Genomic DNA, 27,500 nt, shown 5'->3' with positions numbered 1-27,500 from the left:
ATCAATATCAGTCCAGTAACTAATTTACAGCATTGTAAATTGTAGACAAGCTGGAGCACCACATTATGACCTCTTAGTTAGTGTTTCTGTCCTTTTTTTTTCTTTTTTGTTTTTGATGGTGGGTGTTTTTATTTTTATGTTGACTATCTCCATGCATAGTTGATAATTCAGAGCGGCTGTAGCACCAACACTGTAAACAGTTCAAGATGGCCAGAATGATTACATGAAAGAGAAAATTAATCAAATGATGTTTAAAATATACATCAGAAAATATAACAATCCTGATTTCTCCAGATATATAATTAAGTTATATAAAAATAACAGTTAAAGACCTTTGGCATTAATCATGGCAGATTTACAATCCTGTTATGATATTTCATTATACTACTGAAATATATATGAATACATATTAATGAGACTTGCATTTGAAATTTAGCACATAACACTAATTTGAAAATAAGAAGTTATTGTCTAACAATTACTGATTAGAATGTTCCAGTTCTCATGCATATGTCTTGAGATTTATTGAAACGGAAATTACTAAAAGAAATTATACATTCATAAATTTTAACACATTTAGTATTCAGCTTGGATGTGATAACCTGATATTTATTAATTTGATGGAGATGTACAAGTTGACTTTCAATAAATAGTTTGTGAGTTGTTGAAAGTCAACAGTTGAATAATTTGCAGTAGAAATTTTATCACATTCAATTAGCAGTGATAAAATTGCAGAGGAGGGCTAGCAAATACACCTATGCAGAACATAGGCGTGGACTCCATCGTCCTATGCCCAGGACTCTTAACCATGTGTATGGTAGCTAAATATATTCCACTCTAACTGGTGCCCTAAGCCCCTCAATTCTAATGTGGCTGTGACAACTATCACAAGATCAGTCAGTTACCAGCTTCAGTGTGAAGAAAGGTTAATTAACAAATAAAACTCCTCCTTTGAGAGAGAGAGAGAGAGAGAGAGAGAGAGACATACACACACACATGGTCTCACAATCTTAGTGAAGATGAATCATATGCAAAGTTTGCTGCTGGAGACTAATTCAACAATTAGCGAAAAGGAAAGCAGCTTTAACTGCGCCAAGGAAATGTAGACTCTGCTTACAACAAACAAAAGCAACACATTTAGAAGAGAAGAAACTCTGAATTAAAAACAGAAACAATACAAAAAGGACACAGCTGTGGACATTCACTCTTCTAATACCAGTTCACAGTAATTATGAACCTAATCAATATTGTTAAGTAGTGGGTGATAGAAAAAACATCTAGGCAATAAAATCATTCCAAAATCATGTCAGTTACACATGCAATGAAAACCCTTAATTGTGTCTACAAACTGATGCTTAGCACATTAATGTTTACCTGGCAATATGAAGTTCTTGAAAAGATCCACCTATATTAGCAAAACTGAGTTCTAGAAGCATTGTGTGTCCCACCCATGCCCTGTCTCACTTTACCACCATCTCCATCCTGCTGTCTCCCACGCTCTATCACTCTCTCTCCTTCTCCTGCACTTCTCTCAGGTTGGGCAACCATGTATTTCCTTTGTGGCAGTGCACCTGTTTCTGTCTTCATTCGTAATCTCTCTCCCTCTGGCCAGGTAACCTTGTACCTCCTCTACAACAAGACACCTGTTTCTGTCTCTTGACCTCACTGTAACCTTTCATCGCCTGACGCAAGACCACCTCCTCCAATGCTCCCTCCCCTCTCAAAAAGTGTTTTCTTTTTTGTCTTGCAAGTACTTAGTGACCCTGTTAGTGCAGGTGCCACTTAAAAGTACCCAGTCCACACTGTAAAGTGGCTGGCATTTGGAAGGGCCTCCAGCTGTAAAAATCTTGCCAAAACTGACCTTACCTGTGCTTGTGCCACATAAAAAGCAGTAAGTCCACTCTGCTGGGTGGTTGGTGTTAGGAAGGGCATCCAGCCGTAAAAATCCTGCCAAAACAGTTACAGGAGTCTGGTGCAGGCTTCTGCCCGGCCGGCTCTTGTCAAACCATCCCACCCATGCCAGCATTGAAGGCAAACGTTAAATGATGATGACGCTGATGTTGATGACAGCAGAGGTGTGGTCATGTGGGAGTTTTGCCATGCAAGAGAACTCTTTGACCATCCACAAACAATCATATTAACTCACTTCCTTTCAAATGCAAACAACAAACATCAAGCCAATTCCCCAAGAGAACAGCTGCCAGGGATGATGAATAGTATATCTGGAGAAGTTCCAAAGATGATAGAGCAAAAACTGTTTCTATTACTATTGAAAAAGTAATGGAGAAAATGAAATTAATCTTGCAGCTATTTAGACAAATTCTAACATAAAGAATGCATTGGACAATATTTGATTATATTTCAGAGAATTTAATTTCAAATAATTTTCAAAGAACTGAGGCTCAAGTTACAGAGTCATACCATTTGAAAACATTTAAAATAGACAATAAGTAAACCCAGAGAATTATTTGATACACATAAAAAGTGGACCTAAAGAAGGAAGACCAATTAAATTTAGAGCAACAGTAATGTGTGTATAATGAGGATGATGGCCAAGATGAAGCAGATGAAATTGCAGAAAATGAAAAAAATTCTCAATTAACAAAAATGTTATTTTCAGAATTATTGAAGCTGAAATGCAAATAATAATGAATTCAGATTTGAAAAGGGAAATGCAGGTTGGAAAACAAACTGAAAACATCTTCAACTGCAATAAGGTATGCTAAAAAAAAAGTAAATAAGATAAAAAATAAAAAAAACTATTGTATAAATGAAACATAGATAAAAGTATGTGATTAAAAAGTTACTTAAGAATCAGTTATCTAGGGGTTCGGCCCCATTGTGTGAAAACTGTCAGTTGGTTTTCTCTACTATATAACTGCAGGCTGACCAATAAGGAGATGATACCACTGACAGGAGCCATGTACACTGCTGGATGAAGAAGCTTAAAGTAAGAAGAACCCGCATCAAAGACAAATTATGCAGATAAGACCATCAACTGTGACCACCGACATAAACTGCCAGCAAATGGACAAACTGAATTAGATGGACAGACAAGTCACATGAGCTTATTGGCAAAAAGTAGGTACATTGGCAGTTGATAATCAAAATGAAGGAAGAATGGATGGAAGTCTGTTCAAGTGTATTTAAAACTTTTTGAAACTAATGATCTAGAGATTGGAGATGAGACATAGCTAAATCAGTTTGTGAACGTTTCCATTTTTAATAAAACTAAAACATTGTATACCAGATGTATCCCCATGACCCATCGAGTCACAACCACTCCAAGTTGAAAATGTCAATACATGAAAGCAAAAGGAAAAATACTATTTTGAACTTCATGCAATAAAATTCTTTGATAGTATAGTTCTCCTGCCTTTGGTGTGACAACATAAACACAAGCAATTGTTTCTTCTTTGAAAACATTCAAATGGCCTTCAACGTTTTTTGCCTCGCTTTCTTCTTTGCCATTCATTGTGTTACTACTGTTCCAAGTGAAATACATGGGTATTTCAGCATAAAGTAATGTTTTTGCAAAGACATCAATGAAAAGAATTCTGTCAATGTTCTCATATGAAATTCATTGACAGACATATATATATATCCACATAATTTCTGAGCAATACTCTTTGTTCAAATTCATCTGGCAGGTGAACTTGCAGTCTCACTATTGCAGGTGCTCTGAAATGAAAATCCTAAAACGGATGCAACTGCTTCAGATGGTCCATTAGATACTAACTAATTTCGCTATCAAACTAATACATTCCTTGTGCGCACCCCTCGTTGTCTGTTAATTTTATTTTTATTTGAATTGTATGTGTGTGTGTAAATAGATACAGATACACTGTGTGTGTAAACACAAACCCATATACACATGTACGTATCTATACACATACATACACATATACTTAGAGAAGTGACACAGACATCTGTCACCTCCCTGCAATGTCAGTCACGTTGCCTTGAATACACTAGGTACCTTTTCATTCCACCCACCACCCTATCACAAATCCCACTCAACACTATTATTCATGCAACTATCACTCATACTTCTCACTTTGCAAAGAATCTGGCATGTGGGCAGAAACTTGTTTGAAGGTCCCCATACATCTACACAACAGCCGCTTCTTAATTCCTCAAATGACTTATGTTTGCAGTTGTTCACAGGACTAAGCAAAATATCCTCTTTGGAAATAAGTGAGGGTTAACAAGAAAAGCATCCAACCAAAAAGTTTCCACTGATCCATGCAAGCATAGAAAAGTCGGTATTAAAATAATCATGAAATAAATACATCCATTCATACACACTCACACACACACACATATATATCTTAAACATATCTGAATCATTTAAAAGTACAATTAAACATTCAAAAGAATAGTAATAAGATTGCACAATACTCATGTCAATTTATATGATTTATCTACAACTTGTACTGGTATTTTAGTATGGAAATTTTGGGCTTCTTAATGGCAAAGAAAACAAAGCAAACACTGGAACCACAAATTCATAGTGTGTGTGTGTGTGTGTGTGTGTGTGTGTGTGTGTGTGTGCACGTGTTGTTATTTAACCTAGAATTGGAAGGTTATTGCATGATTAAATATATGTAAATATTAAATGCAGTGGGGAATTATTAAACCATATGTGAGTAGCTATTACTGAAGCAAAAAGGGTTTTCCTGAATCCATATATATATATATATAATTATAGTAATATAAATAATACTGAATGTGTAAACAATGAATGGTATTCCTCTTCTCATGTTTAAATAATGTACTAAAGAATTACAACTTACTTCTTGGTGTGTCTTCCAAAACTGATTCTAGAAAGTCCTGAGGCGTCATGTATAAATGACCTTCATATTCAACTGAAGCAAAATCTCGAAACCTTTGTTCCCGAAAGCTAAGTGGACGTTGAGTAGTCTGAAGTAAATATACAAATATATAATTACAAAAGTATATAAGGAACATGGATAACAAGGCATTTTATTAAAAGTAACAAAACATTCTATACAACATTTATTACCTTCATAGACAGCTGTCAATTCTAATATTTCAGAACAACCAGCCCAGGCATAGAGAATAACGAAACTATCAATGCTCCAGAAATAACCAACTAATTAGATTCTGTTGGGCCTGATATGTTCTTTATGCTTAGTCTTTCGTTGCTACTCCACATTGTCCTCAAGTAGCTCATATGACCATTTGCTTAAAAAGATTGCTTCAAAATCAGATGGATCCAGGTTCAAAACCATAACACACTACCTTGAAGAAATGTCTTTTAACACAGTGCCAATTCTACACTGATGTTGTGAGTGAAATTGGATAGACATAAACTCTGTGAAATCTTATCAAATGGCAGTACTTTTTCTTTAGAGGTAACCCAAGTTCAACACCACAACCTGACCCTTTGATTACCTTTAAATAAAGTTCTCTCAGTTGCATGCATTCAGAGCAGAAATATGAAAGAACCAATACTTTGTTTCTCAACTAGCAACAAATATTAGACAAAGCTCCTTTAAAATCAAATTCATGGCCTTGAATAACAGTGCAGTCCCTGAAATATCATAAGATGGTTACAGGTGGAATACTTTCCATCATAGGTTTGCTTAATCAGAGCTGACTATGTCTAAAAGATAACAAAAACAATACCCCATGACTGGTTCTTCTTTCACTGCACCAACTTGCAACAAGTTTTGCAGTCCCTGAAGAATATGAGGAGCACAGCCTAACTTATTTAAAAAAAAAAAACATTACAATCTTAGATTTATCTACAATTGGAGTCAATGTAGCAGAAGAAACTGGTAAGAAGTATGAAAAAGTGCATTAAATGTAACAGAGCTACAGATATTGGAAGGATAAGATGTACCGATTCACTGTGACACAGGCACAGATATTGTACAGAGGTTTATTGAGTGTGCGTTTAGACGAGGCGATTTAAATACAATGCAGCTCCATGTATTGCACAGATAATGTGCAAATATGTATAGTTAAATGGTTGGCATTATTGTTGTAATCTACAGATGGTCATTGTTGGTCAACCACAAGCCATCCCCTGTCACCTTTATGGCAAAATACATTCCACCCCATACCCATCACATTCTTTATTGGAAAATTTTATATTTAAAACAACATTATCTAATGTTTCCTTCAATTTTACAGACAGGCTGCAAGTTGAGATGGATTTGGCTGCCATTTCTAGAATGTGTAATCACATGGAACCCCTATCAATAATCGCTGATGAGTAAGACTGTTGCTTTGAACAATAACTGACAAAGTACAGGCTGATGATGTTTTAACCTAAATTTGTTTCTTAAAATTTATTATAAGATTAGAACTGTCTTAACACACCCCATTTCTGAACAAGGCACTGATTAAGAAAATTCAAGGGGATTTGCAAAATGCATAGATAATATAAGAACAGTGCTCCAAAATATCCACAAATTCTAACTTATGTTATATCAACCAAAGAGTAGCATAAACTGAATTTAAAAAATCTTTTGTAGAAAAGAGGTACTGAGTGATGTATAAGGGTTACAAATGAAGAAAAACAGGAACATCAGAATCAGGAATGGATAATTAATGTTCTTATGTGCTGAAAATTATCCAAATTTTCTTAGCCAGGCTCTTGCAGTGAGGTTAGAGTTACAAGAAAGTTTAGATATAAGTTCTACTTCGTGCAGGAATGTGGTGCTGGAAAAAAAAACAAACAGCCAATGGATGACACATCTGTAAAAGACAAAAAAAAACAGCAATCCATACAAGAGCTTGCAAATGATGAAATCAGCTGACTATGGGTGCCATTTCAGAAAGATGAATTTAAAATAACATTAATTTGCAACAATAACTGTACGTGATAATGTGTCAATAAATAAATAATTTTAGAAGGCTTCATTTAGAAATAAGGGATCCCAGTTCAAATCCAGAAACAAGACACATAGTAATGATTGAAAAATAAAGCATACAGATGTTCACATTATTCTCTGCAATCACCTAAACACTGAGTCTTTTATCCTCTCAGTGATTTTTTAAACAAACTCTTGTATGAAACAAAATCTTTGATGATTATTTTTTTTTCCTCCCCATCCTTTACTATTATCATACAAATAAAAATTTCTAAAGCAGAAATCACACATTTCACAAGAAGAGTATGGTTGTTCGATTACATCAACTCTATTACATAGATGGAATTTATCTTGTCAGCTCTGGAAGGATGAATGGTAAAATTGGCCAAGGATGAAATCAACAGGATTAACTATCACAATGCAGTTTGGCCAGAACTCCCTGTAGTCAGTCAGTCATCTACTTTCATCCCCTATTCAACTTTTTATTCTTTAATTAATACCATTCCCTCTTGACACTTATATCAACAGTATAACTATGTATCATAATGAAGATATGTTAATCTTGATAATATTTAATAAAAGTAACATTGAAAATACATTATTTAGATTATTTACATTTGACAGATATTTGTCCTCATCTTGTTTGTTGTTAACACAATGTTTTGGCAGATATACCCTCCAGCCTTCATCCGATGTCTTGGGGGAAATTTCGAACCTGGGTTCTCATTCCTAAGGTATTTTTCGATATTCTTATTCTTCTTATTATTATTATTATTATTATTCAGGTTACTGCCTAGAATCAAACTTGGAATCTTGGGGTTAGTAGCCCATGCTCTTAACCACTATGCCATATGCCTGTGTTCAAGAAATATAACAATATGCAGTATCATATGAATAGTTCCTAAATTCAAAGATCTCCAGCAAGGACTTCTGACCTTTGCTGAACATAGAATATACTCCTCACAAATGTGGAAGTATATCTTTAGTTACTGCTTTCCTTGAACATATTCAAAAATATAGCCATTTGTTCTATTAAACTTCTTTAATAATAATTTCCAGCCTTTAGTCTATTATTTCTTCATATCTTCATACTGCGACTTCTACATTTTATCTTCCTTTTCCTCCTCCTCTAAATTTACGAGCTCCATTTCACCTCCAACTCTGATATAGCTTGCAGTTGCTTCTTGTCGACCAAATCATACCACTTTTCCTAAACTGCAGAAGACAATTTTTACCAACTGCAAACTTGCATTCCTGCCCATGTAAATTTTGCATTATAAACTTTCAACTGTACAAATGTAACATTGAACATACAAATCTAATATACCCTCCCTAGCTTTCCACTTTTAAGAAAATTTTTCATATGTTATGTCTGAAACCCTTCCTCTTCAGCAGACAAAAAGAAAAGAAATAAAAAAAAATCTTTTTAAACAAATTACATTGATAAATATTAATTTTTCCTTGGCAGAAAATAAGTATTAGGAAAAAAAATGAGATTAAAGGTGCAAGAGTTTATATTAAAAATTATTTGCAAATGGAAGAACTGGTTGAGTTAAAACTTCAAGCTAATATAATTTACTAAGACATTGATTTATGATTTTGAATGTGTAATGTGTGTGTGTGTGTGTGTGTGTGTGTATTTTGTTGGAGAGCTTTTATTGTTTTGCTTTGTTTTTTTTTTTGTTTTTTTTTTCTGGTAGAGGGGTGAGGTAAGTACTGAATAGAGAGACTCATCCCAGTAAACAAGTCAGCAATGCTGCTGCGCTAACAAACTGAAATTTGAAAAAACTGTTGCAATATCTAATTTATATATATATATATATATATATATATATATATACACACACACACATATGTATATGTGTGTATATACCACACACATCCCCATACCACACACACACCACACACACATAATTATATATATATATATTTCTATACAATTCTGGAGAACTGTATGTTCTAAAAAAAATTAATCAACAAGATCCATAACCATTTCAGGGATTATATTGACAACATTTTAATAAGTAATTGCTAAAGCATGTTAATAATAGAGAGAGATAAATATGGACAAATCTTATTTAGAGGGGACAGAGTGGAGACACTGTCTGAATACAACAAACATTTATCACCATGTTTGTATGAACTGAAAAGAAACTAGTTGTGATCGTAAGGACCACTATGTCTGCCAGTCTAAATATGAGGAATCCCATGTAAATCTGAATACTATTTTTAATCTGTGGAATTAAAGGCTATCTGAGCTATCTAACAGAAAACCTGTACTGTTTCTTTTCTTGAAACTTAAAGATCACTCTCTCTTAGTCTGCTTCAAATAATAATGATATCAAGGGCTTAAGTAATTGATGTCTTGCAAACAACTTGCATATGCAAATGCTACCAGTTAAAAACTCCGTATACCGGAAGCTAGCAAGTGTATGGAGTCATCAGGAGAGAATGCGCGCCGTTACAGAGCCTACCTCTCGGCGGCATCAATGCGCACCGGCCCCCCTCACTGATATCAGGCCCCACTTGCTAGATCAGCTGGTTATGAAGAACTCAATATACTTCTAGCCATCGTTCATACCACTTTTCCTAAACTGCAGAAGACAATTTTTACCAACTGCAAACTTGCATTCCTGCCCATGTAAATTTTGCATTATAAACTTTCAACTGTACAAATGTAACATTGAACATACAAATCTAATATACCCTCCCTAGCTTTCCACTTTTAAGAAAATTTTTCATATGTTATGTCTGAAACCCTTCCTCTTCAGCAGACAAAAAGAAAAGAAATAAAAAAAAATCTTTTTAAACAAATTACATTGATAAATATTAATTTTTCCTTGGCAGAAAATAAGTATTAAATAACTTTTAATTGACAACATTTACTCAGCACTGGCCCTTTGTGTACGCTTGCGCGCGCGCACACACACACACACACACACATATTCTTCTTAATTGTTTATGTTCATTTTGGAGCATTAATATTCTTGAATCCTTTAAGCTCGTGTTTCAACACTTTTATAAATCTCATTTTCCAAAGAGACTGCTGTAATGGTGCATGGTCCAGGCACTCAGCTGTAAGTTACTAAGATTTCTTGGGAATAATTTTATAACTGATAAAATCATCCCCCCCCCCCATCATTCAACATCCATGTTCCAAGCTGGTATGGATTGGACAGTTTGACAGGATTCATTGGGCCCAGGGACTGTATCATGCTCCAGTGTTTGCTTTTAAATGGTTTCTATGGCTGGATGCCCTTCCTAATGTCAACCAATGTACAACATGTCCTGAATGCTTTTTGCGCCACCAGCACATAGCTATGAAATTATTAATGCCAAATTTAAAATTATGTACAATCATAAATTTTTTACACGTAATATATCTGTGTGCTTAATTTAAGATTGTACTTTGCTGTCAGTAAAGCATCCATATTTATCATACACTCTCTTCTTTTTTTTTTTTTGTGTGACATTCTACATAAATTGTAGTGTTGTTAACTAGGAACTTTTTTTCCCAACATTATTCTGTGCACTTTATTATAATGCATTGCAATGTACTACAATGTATCTAAGCACAAATTCAAGGGCATTCAACCACCTGAAGTCCATTATGACAATGTCAAAAGCCTTTGTGAAGTCTGTGAACACTGTATACATAAGCATGTTCTGCTCAATACATTTTCACTGAATTTAGTGAAGGCAGAATATCATGTCCATGGGACTTCTTCTACTGCAAGTCTCAAGTAGGAGATTTCAATAGATATACTCATTTAGTCCGTTTAATAGAATATGAACCAAGATCTTTTCCTGCTGTTGATAGAAGAGATACTCCTTGGTAGTTTCCATTCTACAACCTTTTTTTTTTAAGATAAGAACAATGCTTGCACCTTTCCAGTCTTGTGGAACCGTTTCCGTCTCCCAGATCTGGAGCACAATGTTATAAAGATTCTCAGCTTTAAACCTCCATACTTCTGGATTTTAGTTGATATGCCACATCTGCCAGGTACTTTACCTTCTTTCGTTTGCTTGACTGCATTGTAAATAGGTTTGTCATCTAAGGATTGGATGGTTGGCTGCTGTGTAACTTCCTTGAGGGCCACACAAGTCACAACACCTGAGATATTAAGTAGGCTGTCAAAGTGATGAGTAAATCTATCGAGGATCTCCAACCTTCCAACACTACTCTTTTGCCATCAAGAGTTTTGAGTTTTGTTGTCTCTTCTCTGTGGCCCATATACCTCTCCAAGTCCTGAGTGAAATACTTCCATATCATTTTTATCAATAATGTATCTCTTCAGCTTTGGCCTCATACAATCAAATTTCAGTTTCCTAGTATATTGTTGCAGATTCTTTCTTGCTTCCATCAGTTTTTCCCTATTTGACCTCAAGTTACAAGTTAGTTGCCTGGCCTTTGCAATGTTACTTTCTTCTAGCAGGGTCTATACTTGGATGCCATTCTCAAAACAACCTTGATGTTATTTCAGTGGTTTGCCAAGGACACGTTGAGCTATCTCATATGTAGTTATTTTCCTTCAAGTCCTTTGTTTCCCTATTCCTCCCATCCTTCCAAAGCCTTATCCAGCTGTTCCTGCAATACCTGTTTCACTTCAGGGTCTCTGAGTTTCATGATGTTTAGCTTATTTTTTAGTTGGCTTTTTGTCTTCATACTTTGCTTACTGAAGGTAAAAGTGACCTTTGACCTGATCATATGGTGGTCAGTAGAGTGGTCTGCCCCTCTAATGGCTCTTGCATCCAGGACATCATTGTCATCAAATTATGTAGCCTAACAAGTGTCAATAACTGGAGCACCCAAGAAGTCTTTTGATGATCTTTTTATTTCGAGACAGTGTTTGTAATTACTAGGTTGAACTCAGAGCAGAGAGCTACAGGTTCACCATTTGAATTGCACATTCCCACTCCATGTTTGCCTGTTGCACCAGGCCATCAATTTGCATCTCTCCCTACTCCTGCACTGAAATCTCCTTCAATTATTATCTTATCTTTGCAGGGAACTTTGCACAACACTCTTTCAGCTTAGCTTAGAATTCTTCTTTCACTTCATGTGTGTTATTCACAGTGGGCGAGTAGACACTGATGAATGTGGTATAGCCCATTCTGTGGAGTGGTAGTCTTACTGTCATAATCCTGGCATTGGATCTTCCGCTAGTTGTACAGCACTGGAGCTCCTCATTGTGAAGCCAACCCCAGCTTTCCTCCATTCCTCTTCTCTCTTCCCACTCCAGAAACATGTGTAGATGTGATCACATGCAGGTAATAATGTTTCACACAAAGCTTCTATGTCAATAGATGGCAAACTCTAGCGAACAACCAATTAGTATGGAGAAAGCTTATCAAGTCATGCTAAGAACAGTCATAGTTGTGATGACTGACTGCAGATAATAATGGTAAAATATATCACCATTATCAACATTTAATATCTGTTGTCCATGCTGGCATGGGTTGGATGGTTTGACCAGGGCTGGTAAGCTGCACCAGACTAAAGTCTGATTTGGCATGGTTTCTATGGCTGGATGCCCTTGCTAACACCATATATATACACATACACACATACTGTTGTGTGGACGCCCCCAGACAATAAGTAAGGTAGTCCAATACGTATAAATAGTGGACGTGATAGCTAGACGAGAAGTGTCATGTAGAGCAAGCCGGAGCTGTCGGTAGACTAGATGTCGAGTTCTGTTGAGTCGAGTCGTCGGAAGAGAGAGTTTGGTAGTTGAGTAGAGGTAGGTTATTGGCGAAGGCACACCATCTGAACGTGTGATATAATGCATACACACAAGTGCATACATATATACATACAACCTGAAACCATACAGGTTCAAAGTGAATATCTGAAACATATATCCATGCCTGTACCTGCACATATAATGCAAGTAGCTGTATAAGTTTTCTACAACATGAAACTTGGTTCCAGCTTCTTATACTCTCAACACCTGGCAAAGTGGACTCCCTCTCTGCTGTTACCCAATTCAAGCTACATGGTGACCTCATTAATGCGAGTTCCTTATAAAGAAGACACACTCAGTATGCTCTGTAGAGTGGTTGGTGGCAGGAAAAGCATCCAGTTGTAATAACTATGCTAAAGCTGACTTTAGAATATAACGCAGCTCTTGGACCTGTTGAATCCTCTCAAACTGACCAATACATACCAACATAGAAAACAGATAGTAAAGAATGAAGATGATGAAATTGAGATCAACCTAGGATCCTAGCGCTCTGAAATAAATGTCTAACCATGGCCATGGCATTAGAGTCACATTGAGACATCATTATCAATGCTTCTAATTATGTAGAGTGACGAAAGAACTTTAGTATTTATGTTATCAGTCTTTATCTTACTGACTGGTTGACTTAACATTCTGCCTCAACACTGTATTGCTTTAAGCAGACAAAAGGCCAAATACACACAAACGTGCAAAATTTATTTAATAAAATAATTCATGTAATGGACCAGATCTTCACTCATATGTGCTTGTCATTTTGACCCTTTACTTGAGTGTCACTATTCCGACATACACATGCCATGCATGCACACACACGATGGGCTTCCATTCAGTTTTTGTCTATGAAATTCCTCTCACAACAGCAGATACAGTGAAAATACTTACCTAACATATGACTTCTTCATTTTGTGCAACGTTTACATATGTGTATGCATGTATGTATGTGCGCATATATATATATATATATATAAATATATATATATATACAGAGAGAGAGAGAGTTAGTGATTCTGCAAAGAAGATGGCTTGGAAGTGCTACTATAGAAGGTTGCTATATGTAGAGAATGTATGGGAGAAGGAGAGCCTACTTAATGTAGATCCAGCAGTTAAGTCATATGAAGACAAGGGAAAGCCACCGGCCCATCAGAAGTTGCTGCTGAGAGGCTTAAAATATCTGGTGGAGTGGGAAATAGCTTAGTCACCCACATAGTTGTCAGGTTGTCCACAAGGGAGTCATGACCAATTATTGGTGAAGCAGCATTGTAGTCAACTGCTACAAAGGCAAAAGTGATGTCCGAGATAGAAATAATTATAAAGGCATCAAATTGCTGGACCAGGTGATGAAAGTTGCAGAAAGGGACATAGCTCAATTAATTAGGGAGAGAGTTAGTGTAGATGAGATGCAATTTGGGTCTGTGCTAGAGAGAAGCTCCACTGATACGATCTTCCTGGTGAGGCAACTGCTGGTGAAATACTTAACCAAAACTGAATCTCTGTATCCGGCTTTAGTTGACATGGAGAAAGCTTTTGACAGAGACTCCAACTCCCTTATTTGGTGGTCAATGCAGATGTAAGGGATAGACAAGTGGTTGATGAGAGCTGTAAAAGCCATGTGCAGGGATGCTATCAGTAAGGTGAAAGTCACCAGTGAGTATAACAAGGAATTTAGTGTAAAAATAGGTGTCTACCCAGGATTGGTTTTTAACCCCCCTCTTGTTTACCATAACCCTCCAGGCTACAACTGAGGAATTTAAGACTGGATGCCATTGAGAGCACCTTTATGCTGATGACCTTGTTCTCATTATTGAATTGCAACCAGAAGTAGAGAAGGAATTTCAGGAAGGAAGCAAGGTCTGGAATCAAATGGCTTTAGAGTTAATTTAGGAGGGCCAAAGTCTTGATAAGTAGGAAAACAGACAAATCACAGATTCCTTCAGGGCGATGGCCCTGCTCAATATGTAGAAAAGATGCTGAGAGAAACTCTATACAGTGCACTTAGAGTAAGTCAAGAGGTGCAACAGTATCACTGGAAGATTAACAGAGAAAGTAGTCTTTACATTTGGGAGATGTGCAGGGACATTAAACACCAGGAATGTACAAAAAAATAGATTCCCTCAAATGTCAGGGTGTATCCTAAGAAGTAGTAGACACTTTCTGTTACTTAGGTGACCAAGTTAGCAGTGGTGGAGGTTGTTCTGAAAGCATAGCTGTGAGAATGGGCTGGACAAAATTCAGAGAGCTACTACCTCTGTTAGTAACAAAGGCCTCTCCTGCAGAGTGAAAAGCAGATTGTATGATGCCTCAATACAAACAGCTATGCTACATGGCAGTGTAAAATGGGCTCTGAACGTTAGCACGCTGGGCGAAATGCGTAGCCGTATTTCGTCTGCCGTTACGTTCTGAGTTCAAATTCTGCCAAGGTCGACTTTGCCTTTCATCCTTTCGGGGTCAATTAAATAAGTACCAGTTATGCACTGGAGTCGATATAATCGACTTAATCCGTTTGTCTGTCCTTGTTTGTCCCCTCTGTATTTAGCCCCTTGTGGGTAGTAAAAAAATAGATTACTGAGTAAATGTGAGGGCTTGAAAGAAATGAAGTCAGTATGTTCCACTGAATGGGTAATGTCAGTGTGCATATATGACAGGCTGTAAGAGATCTGGGGGAAAAACTGAGTATATAAGGTATCAGATGTGGTGTGCAAGAGAGAAGATTGTGCTGGTACGGTCATGTTATGCATATGAATGAAGGCAGTTGCATAAAGAAGTGCTGAGCTCAAATTGTGGAGAGGACATGTGAAAAAAGTAAACCCAGGAGGATGTGGGACAAAGTGGTGAGAAAAGATCTTCAGACACTAGGCCTCACAGAAGGGTTGACAGAGGTATGAGACTGCTGACGCTTGCTGTTCTTGAAGACACATCAAGCTAACTAAAAGCTTGGTAGTTTTTGCATGCAGGCATGTGCCTTGCCTCCCTCTCCAGCTGGACATTCCTAATCTTGTGGGCTTGTGAGTGCTGGTTCCACATAAAAAACATGTAAGCACACACATGCTGGTGCTGCAGAAAAGCACCCAGTACACTCTGTAAAGTGGTTGGCATTAGAAGGGCATCCAGCCATAGAAACCAAGCCACAACAGACAGGGAGCTTGAGCAGCTCTTCAGATGACCAGCTCCTATCAAATTGTCCAAACCATGCCAGCATGGAAAACAGATGTTAAATGATGATGATGATGATCAAGGGGGATGCTGAAAAGTTCCTGGGTTTAAGGGTATCACGAAAGGCCTGGTTGGAAGCCCAACTTTCTGAGTTCTTTTACAGGGATTAGAAAAACTGAAGGACCACTGCAATAAGTGTGTGAATCTGTTGAACAAAATCATAATTGACTGATCCTCCTCTATTTTCTTTCACCCAAAGCCAGGAACTTTTCAGCACCCCCTCTCTCTCTCTCTCTCTCACACACACACACACACACACACACACACACACACACACACACACACACACACATTGGTTGAGTTAATCTCTTACTACTCTGGAATTTCACCAGTGTACTTCCAGGATCGTTAGGCAAGTTATAACTTGCCTGATAGCCCTGTAACTACATAGGTGAAACTCCACAGTGGCAACACACACATCATCATCATCATCAGTTTAATGTCTGCTTTCCATGCTGGCATGGGTTTATATAATATATATGTGTGTGTGTGTGTGTGCAAACAAGATAGGGAGAAGGAAATATTTGAAAGAGAGAGAAAATTGAATACAAATACCACATCAGAGTTTTAGAAAAGAAATTTCAGTATATAACACCTGTATGGAATATCTACTTACAGTGTAAGCAACAACAGACATGGAGGGAGGAGGGGTGGAGAAAAGAAAAAAAATGAAAGAAAAACAGCCAGCGAGTTGATGACAAAAGACCAAACATGTGACATTGACGGAATATAATTCTTTACTTACTTTTTTAAATTATATTTTAATAATATTATTCATATCTTTCAGCACCTTAACTAACACTCAATTTTTAATTACTTTTATACATTTCAATAGACAACATGACATTAGAATCATTTCAGTCTAATATTACTATTCAGAAGAAATAGAGCCAACGGAATTGGTCGAGACAGAAGAGAACGACATGATACATTAGAAGATTCAATTTCATTCATCAAAGTTCCAAACTATAACGGGCATGGTTATGTAGTTTAGACGTTTATTTCACCACCACATCATTCTGTGTTAAATATCTCTATTATTTTTTTTTTTTTCTTTTGTACCTCAAGCAAGTGTTGTCTGCTACGGTCTCAGGTTAGCCAATACTTTGTATGCAAAATTTGGTCAGTGGAAATTTTATATATACACACATACATACACACACACACACACATATACATACTGCATGTGCGTGTGTGCATGTGAAGCACTATTTGTATGGCAGAGCCATGTGGGTAAGGAGTGTGCTTCCCATCCATGTGGCTTCAGGTACAGTCCTACTGTGCAACACACTGGGCAAGTGTCTCCTATAAGCCTCAGGCCAACCTAAGCCCTGTGAGTGAATTTGGGAGGAGGAATGTATAAATGTAAGTGTGAAACGCTCATACCCCTTAAATAGTGTGTGTGGGGGGGTATACATGATTTTATGTAAATGTATGTATATATATATCTTTCATTAAATGTATACCAGTCAAAGATTAAAATGTTAGCAAGAAAAGTGACCAACTGACGGTTTATACAAAAAAGCAAAAATTGCCCAAGTTTCACAGAAACTACCATGTCACTGTTGCCTTCCAAACGCAATAAAACAGTGATCAGCTCTGACAATTGATGTTATTTTTAATAAAATGTGAATTGAAATAAATAAATAAAAATAATCCCACAATAACTGACTCCATCTTATGTTGTGTGCATGTGGGGGGAGGTGAGAATCAATAAAACGAGTACCAATAAGAACAGTCTTGCTGTTTTAATCTATCATACATATTAGGTTCCTGAATAAGAAACCAATAATTGTGTTTTCTAGTAAATAAAAGCTGAGGCAATGGAAACAAAAATAAATGAAATATCTACTTGAATTACCTTTATAATAATGACTAACTACTTATTAAAAACAAAATTTTCCTTGGATGTTTAATAACACTGGTCAACAGCCAATTTTCATCAGGGATATTATATGGTGTTTTATATGTAGTTTTGTCCGCAGATTTCAAAAATGCAATCGGTTTCCTTGTATGAGGCACAGTTTTTCTGATGAAATAAGAGAGGTACATAACTCCCATCAGCAGCATCGCTACACGTAAACGTCTTATACAGGTAAATTCTGACTTCTGTTTTATAAATAATTGTATTCATTTTGTAATTTTATGTTTTCATAATCTTTTCTTTTCATAAATTTCCCTTTCAGTTTAAGGTGCCAAGTCGTCATCATCATCAAATTCTACTCAGGATGTCAAGGCATTGCAAGAACAGTCCTGATATATTTTGTCATGTCTGTGGTTCATTTACCACCAAAGCTCAGCAACTTGCCATCACAAATGAAATCAAAAAGATCTACCAGAAGATCAACCAGAAAAAGATAAGAGATGGGCCCTGCACATCATCTGCTCAGCTTGGACTAAGGGATTGGCTAAACAAGAGGAAGAGAGCAATGCCATTTACAATACCTTTGATATGGAGAGAGCCAAAAAATCATTTCATGGACTGTTATTTCTGCAACGTTAATGTATGTGGGTTTACTGTAAAGACCAAGCATGAGATTGTGTATCCCAACTTGGAACCAACAAGAACACCAGTACCACACAACGATGATGATCTTCCTTTTTCAATACCACCAGAAAATGGCCTTCAGATGTCTGACAAAGATGTATTTCCTGAAGAAAATACTACTGCTGAGGAAGACACTGAAGTGGATGCAGATTTCACAATTGAAAATGAAGACATACCACAGAAATTTTCTCAAGGAGAGTCAAAGGATTTAGTTAGAGACTTGTCATTGTCGAAAGACCACAAGAAAAGAGCTTAAGAAAGATGTTTGTATTACTCATTTCAGGAAGAGATACAGGGATCTGACTTTATGCTTCCCTGTTGATGGACCACTTTGTTTCAGTAATAACACTGATGAGTTATTTCGCTGTTTGTTCCAAGAGCATGTTCCAGCCGAATGGCACTTATTCATTGATTCATCTAAGAGAAGCCTCAAGGCAGTACTACTACACACTGGCAATAAGAAACCATCCATTCCCATAGGACATTCAGTGTACACGAAGGAGTGTTATGAACACATGCAAGTACTCCTCAAAGCCATAAAGTATACAGACTACAGCTGGAAAATATGTGGAGACTTGGAGGTGATTGTAATGTTGATGGGAATGCAATCTGGGTTCACAAAATATTGTTGCTTTTTATGCCTATGGGACAGACATGCAACTAACAAGTACTATGTGCAACCAAAGCGGCCTTTGCGAAAATCATGAGCCGGGGGTTTTTAGCGTCCAGAGTAAGCCACTTTTAAACCCAGAAAATGTTCTTCTTCCCCCTCTTCACATAAAGCTTAACCTCATGAAACAATTCGTGAAGACATCTGCCAGGCAAAGGTCAAAAGGTTTTGAATATGTGAAGGCCAAATTTCCAAAAATCACCGAGGCAAAACTGAAGGAGGGGATATTCATAGGTCCGCAGATAAAAGAACTCCTGAAGGACAACCACTTCCTAACAGCACTGGATGAGATTGAGCTTAAAGCCTGGGAATCCTTCAAATGGCTCTGTGAAAATTTCCTAGGCAACAAGAGATCTCTAGAATTTAGAAATGGAGTGAAATGTCTTCTAGACTCCTACGCTGCAATGGGCTGACGGATGTCACTAAAAGTCCATTTCCTTGATTCACATCTGGATTTTTTTGCAGAGAACCTTGGAGCAGTGTCTGATGTGCAAGAGGAACACTTTCATCAAGATATTGCATCGTTGAAACAACGATATCAAAGATTTTGGAATGCAGTAATGTTAGCTGACTACTGTTGGATGTTATACAGGGATGAACCTAAGACAAAACACCATAGAAAGTCCAAATCCCAAAGATTTCAAGTTGTTACGCATTTGAGTGTATTCTAACTTATTTGTACACAATAATTTTAATTTCGTGCAATAAAAAGCCATGAAATTATTGTATCTTGTATTCAATATACTTTATATAGACATGCTTTGCGTATCCTATAAGTTAGAACAGCAGGTATCATTAACATGAAAATGTGACCTGATGGAGAAAATCGCACTTCAGATTCGTAATCAGCATCAAAAATTAATCCAGATAAGTCAATCAGCAACTCTGATGATTAAAAACAGTTTCATTTTATTGACCAGTGTAATTTTAGTAAGTCAACGTAATTGTTAATTTCAGTATGTTAGTTCTTGTGTGTTAAAGCCAGAATTCAACAAGTTCCTTTAGAGTGAAAGAGAAAATCAAGCAAAATAGCTGGGCCACTGTCTCAAGGCAGGTTTTTGAAATGGCTAAGATATTCAGAAAGTATATATATTACTGTTTGATTACAAAGACTAAATTTTTCTTTCTTCCTTCCTTTTCCTCATTTTTTTTTCTTAATGTGTGTGGGAGGATAAGTTTAAAGGAATATTTTCATTAACTAATATAATACTTCAGGAAACACTCGTAAAATTAACAAATAGAAACAGTAGACAAAATAGAACTATTACATCTATTCACAAAGGCAGTCTATAATGAAAAATATTACTTTCAGAAAACATTAATACTGAATATGATGAAACCAAATAAACCAAATACAGACCAGTTAAGAAGGTAGACTCTTACCATTTGCACTGTATTTTACAGAGTAAAGAATTTTAATTTTTTTTTTATCAGTATTATTTTAGTAAGACCCAACTACATAAAGTAATGCTTCAAAGATAATTAACAAATGTTATTGGCAAGAATTTAGCATAAGCAAATCTAAAGGCACCACCTCTGGTGACATGTCTGAGCAATAATAATATGATAAAATAAACCAAATTCTCTTCTAATCTAGACAGTTTAGTAATTTACCTATTGAGATTTAACAAGAGGCAGTAAATATTGATGTTTCTAATTTTATATCAGTTGGTCATTAATGTTGACAACTGATTTCAAACAACATGTTATTAATTCTAGTCACAAAGGTATTACATCTGAAAAAACTAATCTGTACAAATACCAGTGGTTAACTGTGCTCTCAACTAAAAGCAAACAACTTTATTTGCTATACAAAGCTTAGTTGAAAACAGACAACCTACGTCACATTATATTTAATTTTTAATAACTGATAGTAAGGAGTGCCTCTGGGCTTTTTTTTGCTTCAACAATTCTGGAGAACCAACCAACTTCTAAGAAAGCAAAATCAGTGAGTATAAAAATATGCAAAATAAAATAACATTCTGTTTCACAGAGATTAGGTTTGTATGAGTAGGGAATGGTACATTAATACATGTGAGTGCATGCATGCAATGTATGTGCATGTGCGTGTGTGTGTGTGTAGGTATGTGGCTTAGTGGGTAGGGGCATTTGGCACACGATCATAAGGTTGTGAGTTTGATTCCCAGCAGTATGCTGTACCCTTGAGCAAGACACTTTATTTCTCACTGCTCCAGGCCACTCGGCTGGCAAAAACAAGCCAGCCTTGTTGCACTCTGTATCACACTGAATCTCCCTGAGAACTATGTTAAGGGTATGCATGTCTATGGAGAGCTCAGCTACTTGCACAATGATTTCACAAGCAAACTCTTCTGTTGATCAGATTAAATGTATCCTTCATCTTTGTACCTGACAGAGTACCAATACACACACACATACACACACACACACATATATTTGATTCTCTGTCTGAAGAATTTCCAATAGGAGATATCTTACATGTTTCTATCACATGTACAATTTTGTAGCTATTGAAACAAGTGTAATGGTAAATAAATAATGCCAAAAATGCTTCCAGTCTCCTGTTTTAATATAGAATTACACTGCAAAAAATATTTTCCAGAACTGTCAGCTCTTATGCATGCCTCACACAAATATAACATCTGCATACTGATTCGGAAAACTGGGATAAGCAGATATGCTTCAAGGGAACACAGCTTGGATTTTAACCCCACGCACACACGCATATATATATATATAATGTGTGTGTGTAAGTTAAAATGTGTAGCAGAGTGAAGAAGTCAGGGAAGGTCACAAACAAACTGTGTAAAGGGTTTGATAATATATTCCAGATTATGATTACATTCTGTTCAGATACTTCTTCAGACTGAAAATAAAATTAAAGGTTTTCAACAACTTTCAACATAAATTTAGATTTATAGATAAGAAACTTGAACTAAAACTTGTTAGTCTTCAACTTGACTTGCTTAAAGATAAGAGAAATAAAGAAATGTAAATAGATGTTATTTATTCCAAAATGTTACAGTTAAAAAATTAAGAAGCAACAGGACTAAACAGGAAAAAAAAATTATTATAAGAGAAGGAAAAAGAGAAGGTATGTATGAAACTAGGTTTCACAGTCTGGGAACATTATGGTAATAGCTGAGAAAAAGGAAATGAAATCAAGTATGACACCAACTAAAAATTGTAATAGAATTAGACAAATATTTTACATTGAAAAATATCCTTAACATTCTTTACAAAGATAAATGTCTGGGAGAGGATAGAATTATGATTTTACTGAGTACATCAAATTACATATAATAATTGGTACAAGCTTCATCACAAACACAAATTTCTTATATGTAAATGAATTAGTTATATACATACATATCAATATACATATATATATATATATATATATATATATATATATATACAGCTCTACATGTGTGTGTGGTGAACATAAGGGGTTAAAAAAAGGATAAAAAGTTAGAGATGATGAGAGTCATTCAAACTTATCCTCTATCTCTCCATATTCTCCTGATTAATGCTTAATACTATAAACTGCTGCAGCATCTAGAATAAATTTGTATTATTCTTAAACTTCTGTCTGAAGAATTATGGATAGGAGATTCTATACATTTTTTTCTTTACGATGTGCATACTTTTGTAGCTCTTATCTCGTAATAAAACACATGTAACATGGAATTGAAAATATACCAAATATTTCCAGTCTTCAGTTTTGTTATGTAATTACACTGCAAAGTGAATTCACCAAACAATTGCTATGTATATCACATTTAACATAAAACATTTATATATATAGATATATATATATGAATGATAATGATGATGATACATTGCAGATGTGCTTCACAAGAACACAGCTTGGATTATATAACTCTTTATATTCACTATGTATGTAGATATATATATACATATATACATACATATATATACACACACATACATACAAAGAATGTGAGAGAAAGAGAAATCCATATGCGTATGTATACATACACATGCATGTATTTGTATATACAAACAGTATTCTTTTATTCTTTTACTTGTTTCAGTCATCTGACTGTGGCCATGCTGGAGCAACACCTTGTATTATATAATATTCTAATAAAACATCCTTCATATCAAGTATATTCTTTAAAGTGCTCCCCAAGGCACCTTCAACCCAACAATTATGGCATGTTTGTCAAGTCAGACAATGTCATAAGATCAGCACATTGCTTCCTCACTGCAGTGCTTTCATCAAATACCCCTGCAACTTTCAGTCATTATCACAAAGCCAAAGTCCAATACCAGTTTTCATTTTTGTTTTTTACATAGTTCTATGTATATGTGCACATTTGTTTGCAAGTTCATGTATGTGTGTGGGTGTGTGTAGGGGCAATAAACACTGAAAATGTACAGGAAACAGATTCCATCACATGCCAGGGAGAAAAACTAGAAGTAGTTGATAGCTTCCGCTACCTAGGCAACAAAGTCTGTAGTGGGGGTGGTTGCTCTGAAAATATAGTGGCTAGAATAAGAATAGCCTGAGCAAAGTTCAGGGAGCTCCTACCTCTGCTAGCAACTAAAGGCCTCTCGCTCAGAGTGAAAGGTGGACTGTATGATGCATGTTTGCGAACTACAATGTTACACAGCAGTGAAACATGGGCCGTGACTGCTGAGGACATGTGTAGGCTTCAAAGAAATGAACCTAGTATGACTTACTGGATGTCTAATGTCAGTGTGCATGCACGACAGAGTTTCAGCGAAAAGTTGGACATAAGAAGCATCAAATGTGGTGTGCAAGTAAAATGACTGTGCTGGTATGGTCATGTATGACGTATGGATGAGGACAACTGTGTGAGGAAGTGCCACACCCTAACTGTGAAAGGAACCTGTGGAAGAGGTAGACCCAGGAAAACATGGGATGAGGTGGTAAAGCATGACCTTCGAACATTGGGCCTCATAGAGGCAATGACAAGAGACTGAGACCTCTGGCAATATGCTGTGATTGAAAAGATCCAGCAACTAAAATGAGATTGCAGCCATGACCAATGCCAGTATTGCATATCTGGCCCATTTAAGAGCACCCTTGATGCATCAGGTGATTTGATATACTTGAGAAGACCTGTTGAGTCAAGTAAAACCAAAATCGTAGCTGTGGCTAGTGCCCCAAGACTGGGGCCCATGCCAGCGGCACATAGAAAGCACCATCCGAATGTGGATGATGTCAGTACTCCTTGACTGGTTCTCGTACCGGTGGCATGTAAATTGCACTATTCAAATGTGACTGTTGAAAGACCTATATGACTGGCTCCTGTGCCGCAGGCATGTAAAAAGTACCCACTACACTCTCGGAGTGGTTGGTGTTAGGAAGGGCATCCAGCTGTAGATCCTTTGCCAGATCAGATTGGAATCTGGTGCAGCCTTCTGGCTTGCCAGCCCTCAGTCAAACCGTCCAACCCATGCCAGCATGGAAAGCAGACATTAAACGATGATGATGATTATATATATATATATATATATATATATATAAATGTAAGTAGTATTAATGATTCCAAGATACAAAAAATAAAAATAAACTGATCATCAACTAATCCCAAAGTACCAAGTCTATCATGTGATCCTAAAATAAAAGGAGAAAACATTTCAGAATATAACTGAAAGGATGAAAAGCAAAGTCAACTTTGGTTGAATTTGAACTCAGAACATAAAGCCAGAGAAAATACTGCTAAGCCTTTATGATATTAATTTACAACATTACACGTCCATTAAGGCAGTGCACATGAATCGCAAATGAGGATTTCATCTATAAGGAATGTTCATTGTAGTAAACATCTACATATCTGGCAAAATGGGAAATTCAAAATAAAGAAACTGGACAAGTATGGAAACCACAAAAATACTTGATGAAGATTTTCAATCAGAAATTAAACCAGATGTACTTACAATCACAACTGAATACAGTTGTTAAAATAAGGATAACACAGAAAACTTTGTTTCATACATCACATCTAAAGAGCAGACAACAACAACCAAATATATCTGCATAAAAACTTACATATCATTCATCTGGTCTGGGTTAAAGTATTTTGCTTATATTATTGAGATCCCCTCTGATTGTTTTTAATTTTTGCAGAAACGTTTTTCAGATACACTATCAAAAACTCTTTTGAATTATTACATACCCACTCCTTCTTCTCTCTCTCTCTCTCTCTCTCTCTCTCTCTCTCTCTCTCTCTCTCTCTCTCTCTCTCACACACACACACACACACACACACTGGTACCAGTTTCATAAAAGAAGATTTTTCTTAAACTTTTTCATGAATCAATGAATCTCACTCAAAATTATTCACTACTTTTTCTTTGTTATTAACTGTTGTTGTTGTTGTTGGATAACATTTGGCATTTCTGATTCAACAGACATGACACACAATGTCGATGATGACATTCAATTTTCAATCGAACTGTTATTGTGTAGTACATTGAGCCACTTATCATTCCAATATCTAAGAGCTAATTACAGTTATTTCAACAATTCAAAAGAATTTGGTCATGACAAAATTTAGATTCTCAGTAGATATCTCATCAACTACATAGTTCTGTGCAGTATTAGTATCATTATAGCATTCTGTCCGGTACTCAACCATTAACTTTTCCTTGACCATAAAACTACAGGAATACACTTCCCATTTCAATTCATTTGAAAAATCACCAAGAACTTAAAGAGATTTAGTAAAGCATTTATATTACTCAGCAAGTGTGTGGAAAATAATAAAATCATCTCCTTTGGTTTTACCTCTGACAAGGGAGGTTCAATGAGCATAACTGAGGCAATATTTTATGACTGGATTCTCTTCTTATCCACAGGTCATTCCACAAAATTGGCCACAGGGCTATGAGACAGTGTTCAGGGGAAAAGAAAACACTAGAACAATCATTACTCAAGAAAAGTAACAATGTGAGCACATCAGGAATTCTCACACACACACACACATATTATACACACACATAAAGTGAATATATACATATATTCATTCACATACATACATACACACACACACACATATAAATATGTACATAAGAATATATATTAATATATATACACACATATAAATATATGTGCATAATTTCCTTGTTGGTAGAGGCAGCAAAACCACACTCAGTTCAGTAAGTGGTAAATATCATTTAATGAATTCAGAGTTATACATGAGCTACTTCAACTTTCATGCTTGGTTACTGCAATTTTTTTCTTACTGTTTTCTTTTATATTTTTTCATTTTTTTTCTTCTTATATTTCCACACTGAACAGCCAGAATATTCAGAATGCGCCTGAACAAATGCTGGAATGTGAATGTTACACTATAACAGCCCATCTAATTACTACACTACCTGAGCATGAAACTTGAAAGTAGCTCACATATGTATCTTGTATTCATTAAATCATATAAATATGAGTGTATACATACATTTGTGCATACATATATAGATAGGCAGACATAGACTGAGATAAATATGTTTATGTACATGTACAAGGTCAACCCAAGCCAGCATAGAAGAACAATGTTAAATGTTAAATACAAACTTTTAAATATTTATATGCAAATCCACAGGTCTTCATACATACATACATATAGACACACACACACATATATTATATATATATATATATATATATACACACACACATAAACACCCACTTATTATATTCCATATGCATGACGAGTGATTGTGACTATTAGCGATTTGCTGTGCTTGAGAAGAATAGTCAAGCCAAGTGAAATAATAGCTGTGGCCAGTGCAGGTGGTAATTAACAGCATCCGTGCTGGAGACACGAAAATAAAGCACCAGTACCCCAGTGACATGTAAAAGGAACCCACTACACTCTCATAGTGGTTGGCATTAAGAAGGACATCCAGCCTTATAAACCAAACCAAATCAGACTGGAACCTGATGCAGCTCTCCAGGTTATCAGTTCCAGTCAAACTATCTAAACCATTCCAGCATTGAAAGCAGACGTTAGATGATAACTTGTGTACTATTTTTTTTCCACCTGTACTTACTTGTGTAGATATACACAATCACATACATACATGTACATCAGAGGCTCTCAAACTTTTTGCCCCCCACCCCCCACTCATGGCCACATAATACCCTCAGCACCCCCACCACTATATGTTTATGTATAAATAAATATTTTATATTTTACTAATTTATAAACGCTACAAATCATTTGATATTTAATATCATATTATATCATTTCTATACAATACTATAATAATATAAATTCATAGCTTCCCTTAATCCACTGCCTTCCTACCAATGCCTCCTCTACCGCACCCTTCAGCTTCCTTTAGACACCAGCGCCTACCTGGACCCTCTCAATGCCCACCGAGGGGCGGTAGGCGTAGAGCCCACTTTGAGAATCTATAATGTACATATTCACATACATATATGTATATAAATAAAATAATCAAGGTGGTTAGACACAATTCAAAACTAAAAAGGAAATAAT

At 36.1% G+C, this 27,500-nt stretch overlaps 1 protein-coding gene across 5 annotated transcripts in view; it reads right to left on the bottom strand.

Moving 5' to 3' along the window:
* Positions 1-27,500, bottom strand: part of LOC115222469 (calcium uptake protein 3, mitochondrial) — a 380,133-nt gene that overhangs the window by 280,292 nt on the left and 72,341 nt on the right. For 4 of the 5 annotated variants that reach the window (XM_036511684.1, XM_036511686.1, XM_036511685.1 and 1 more), the window contains exons 2-3: positions 21,840-21,865; positions 4,797-4,924 (exon numbers count right to left, since the gene is read on the bottom strand). In XM_036511684.1, the coding sequence (XP_036367577.1) occupies positions 4,797-4,924; positions 21,840-21,865 (154 nt within the window). The remainder of the gene's footprint in view (positions 1-4,796; positions 4,925-21,839; positions 21,866-27,500) is intronic. The other variant, XM_029792682.2, reaches the window with a different exon arrangement.

Source organism: Octopus sinensis, linkage group LG20, assembly GCF_006345805.1.
Source record: "Octopus sinensis linkage group LG20, ASM634580v1, whole genome shotgun sequence".
Lineage (NCBI taxonomy): Eukaryota > Metazoa > Mollusca > Cephalopoda > Octopoda > Octopodidae > Octopus > Octopus sinensis.
Note: the sequence above shows the minus strand (reverse complement) of the source record. Positions and strands in the feature narration are given on the sequence as shown.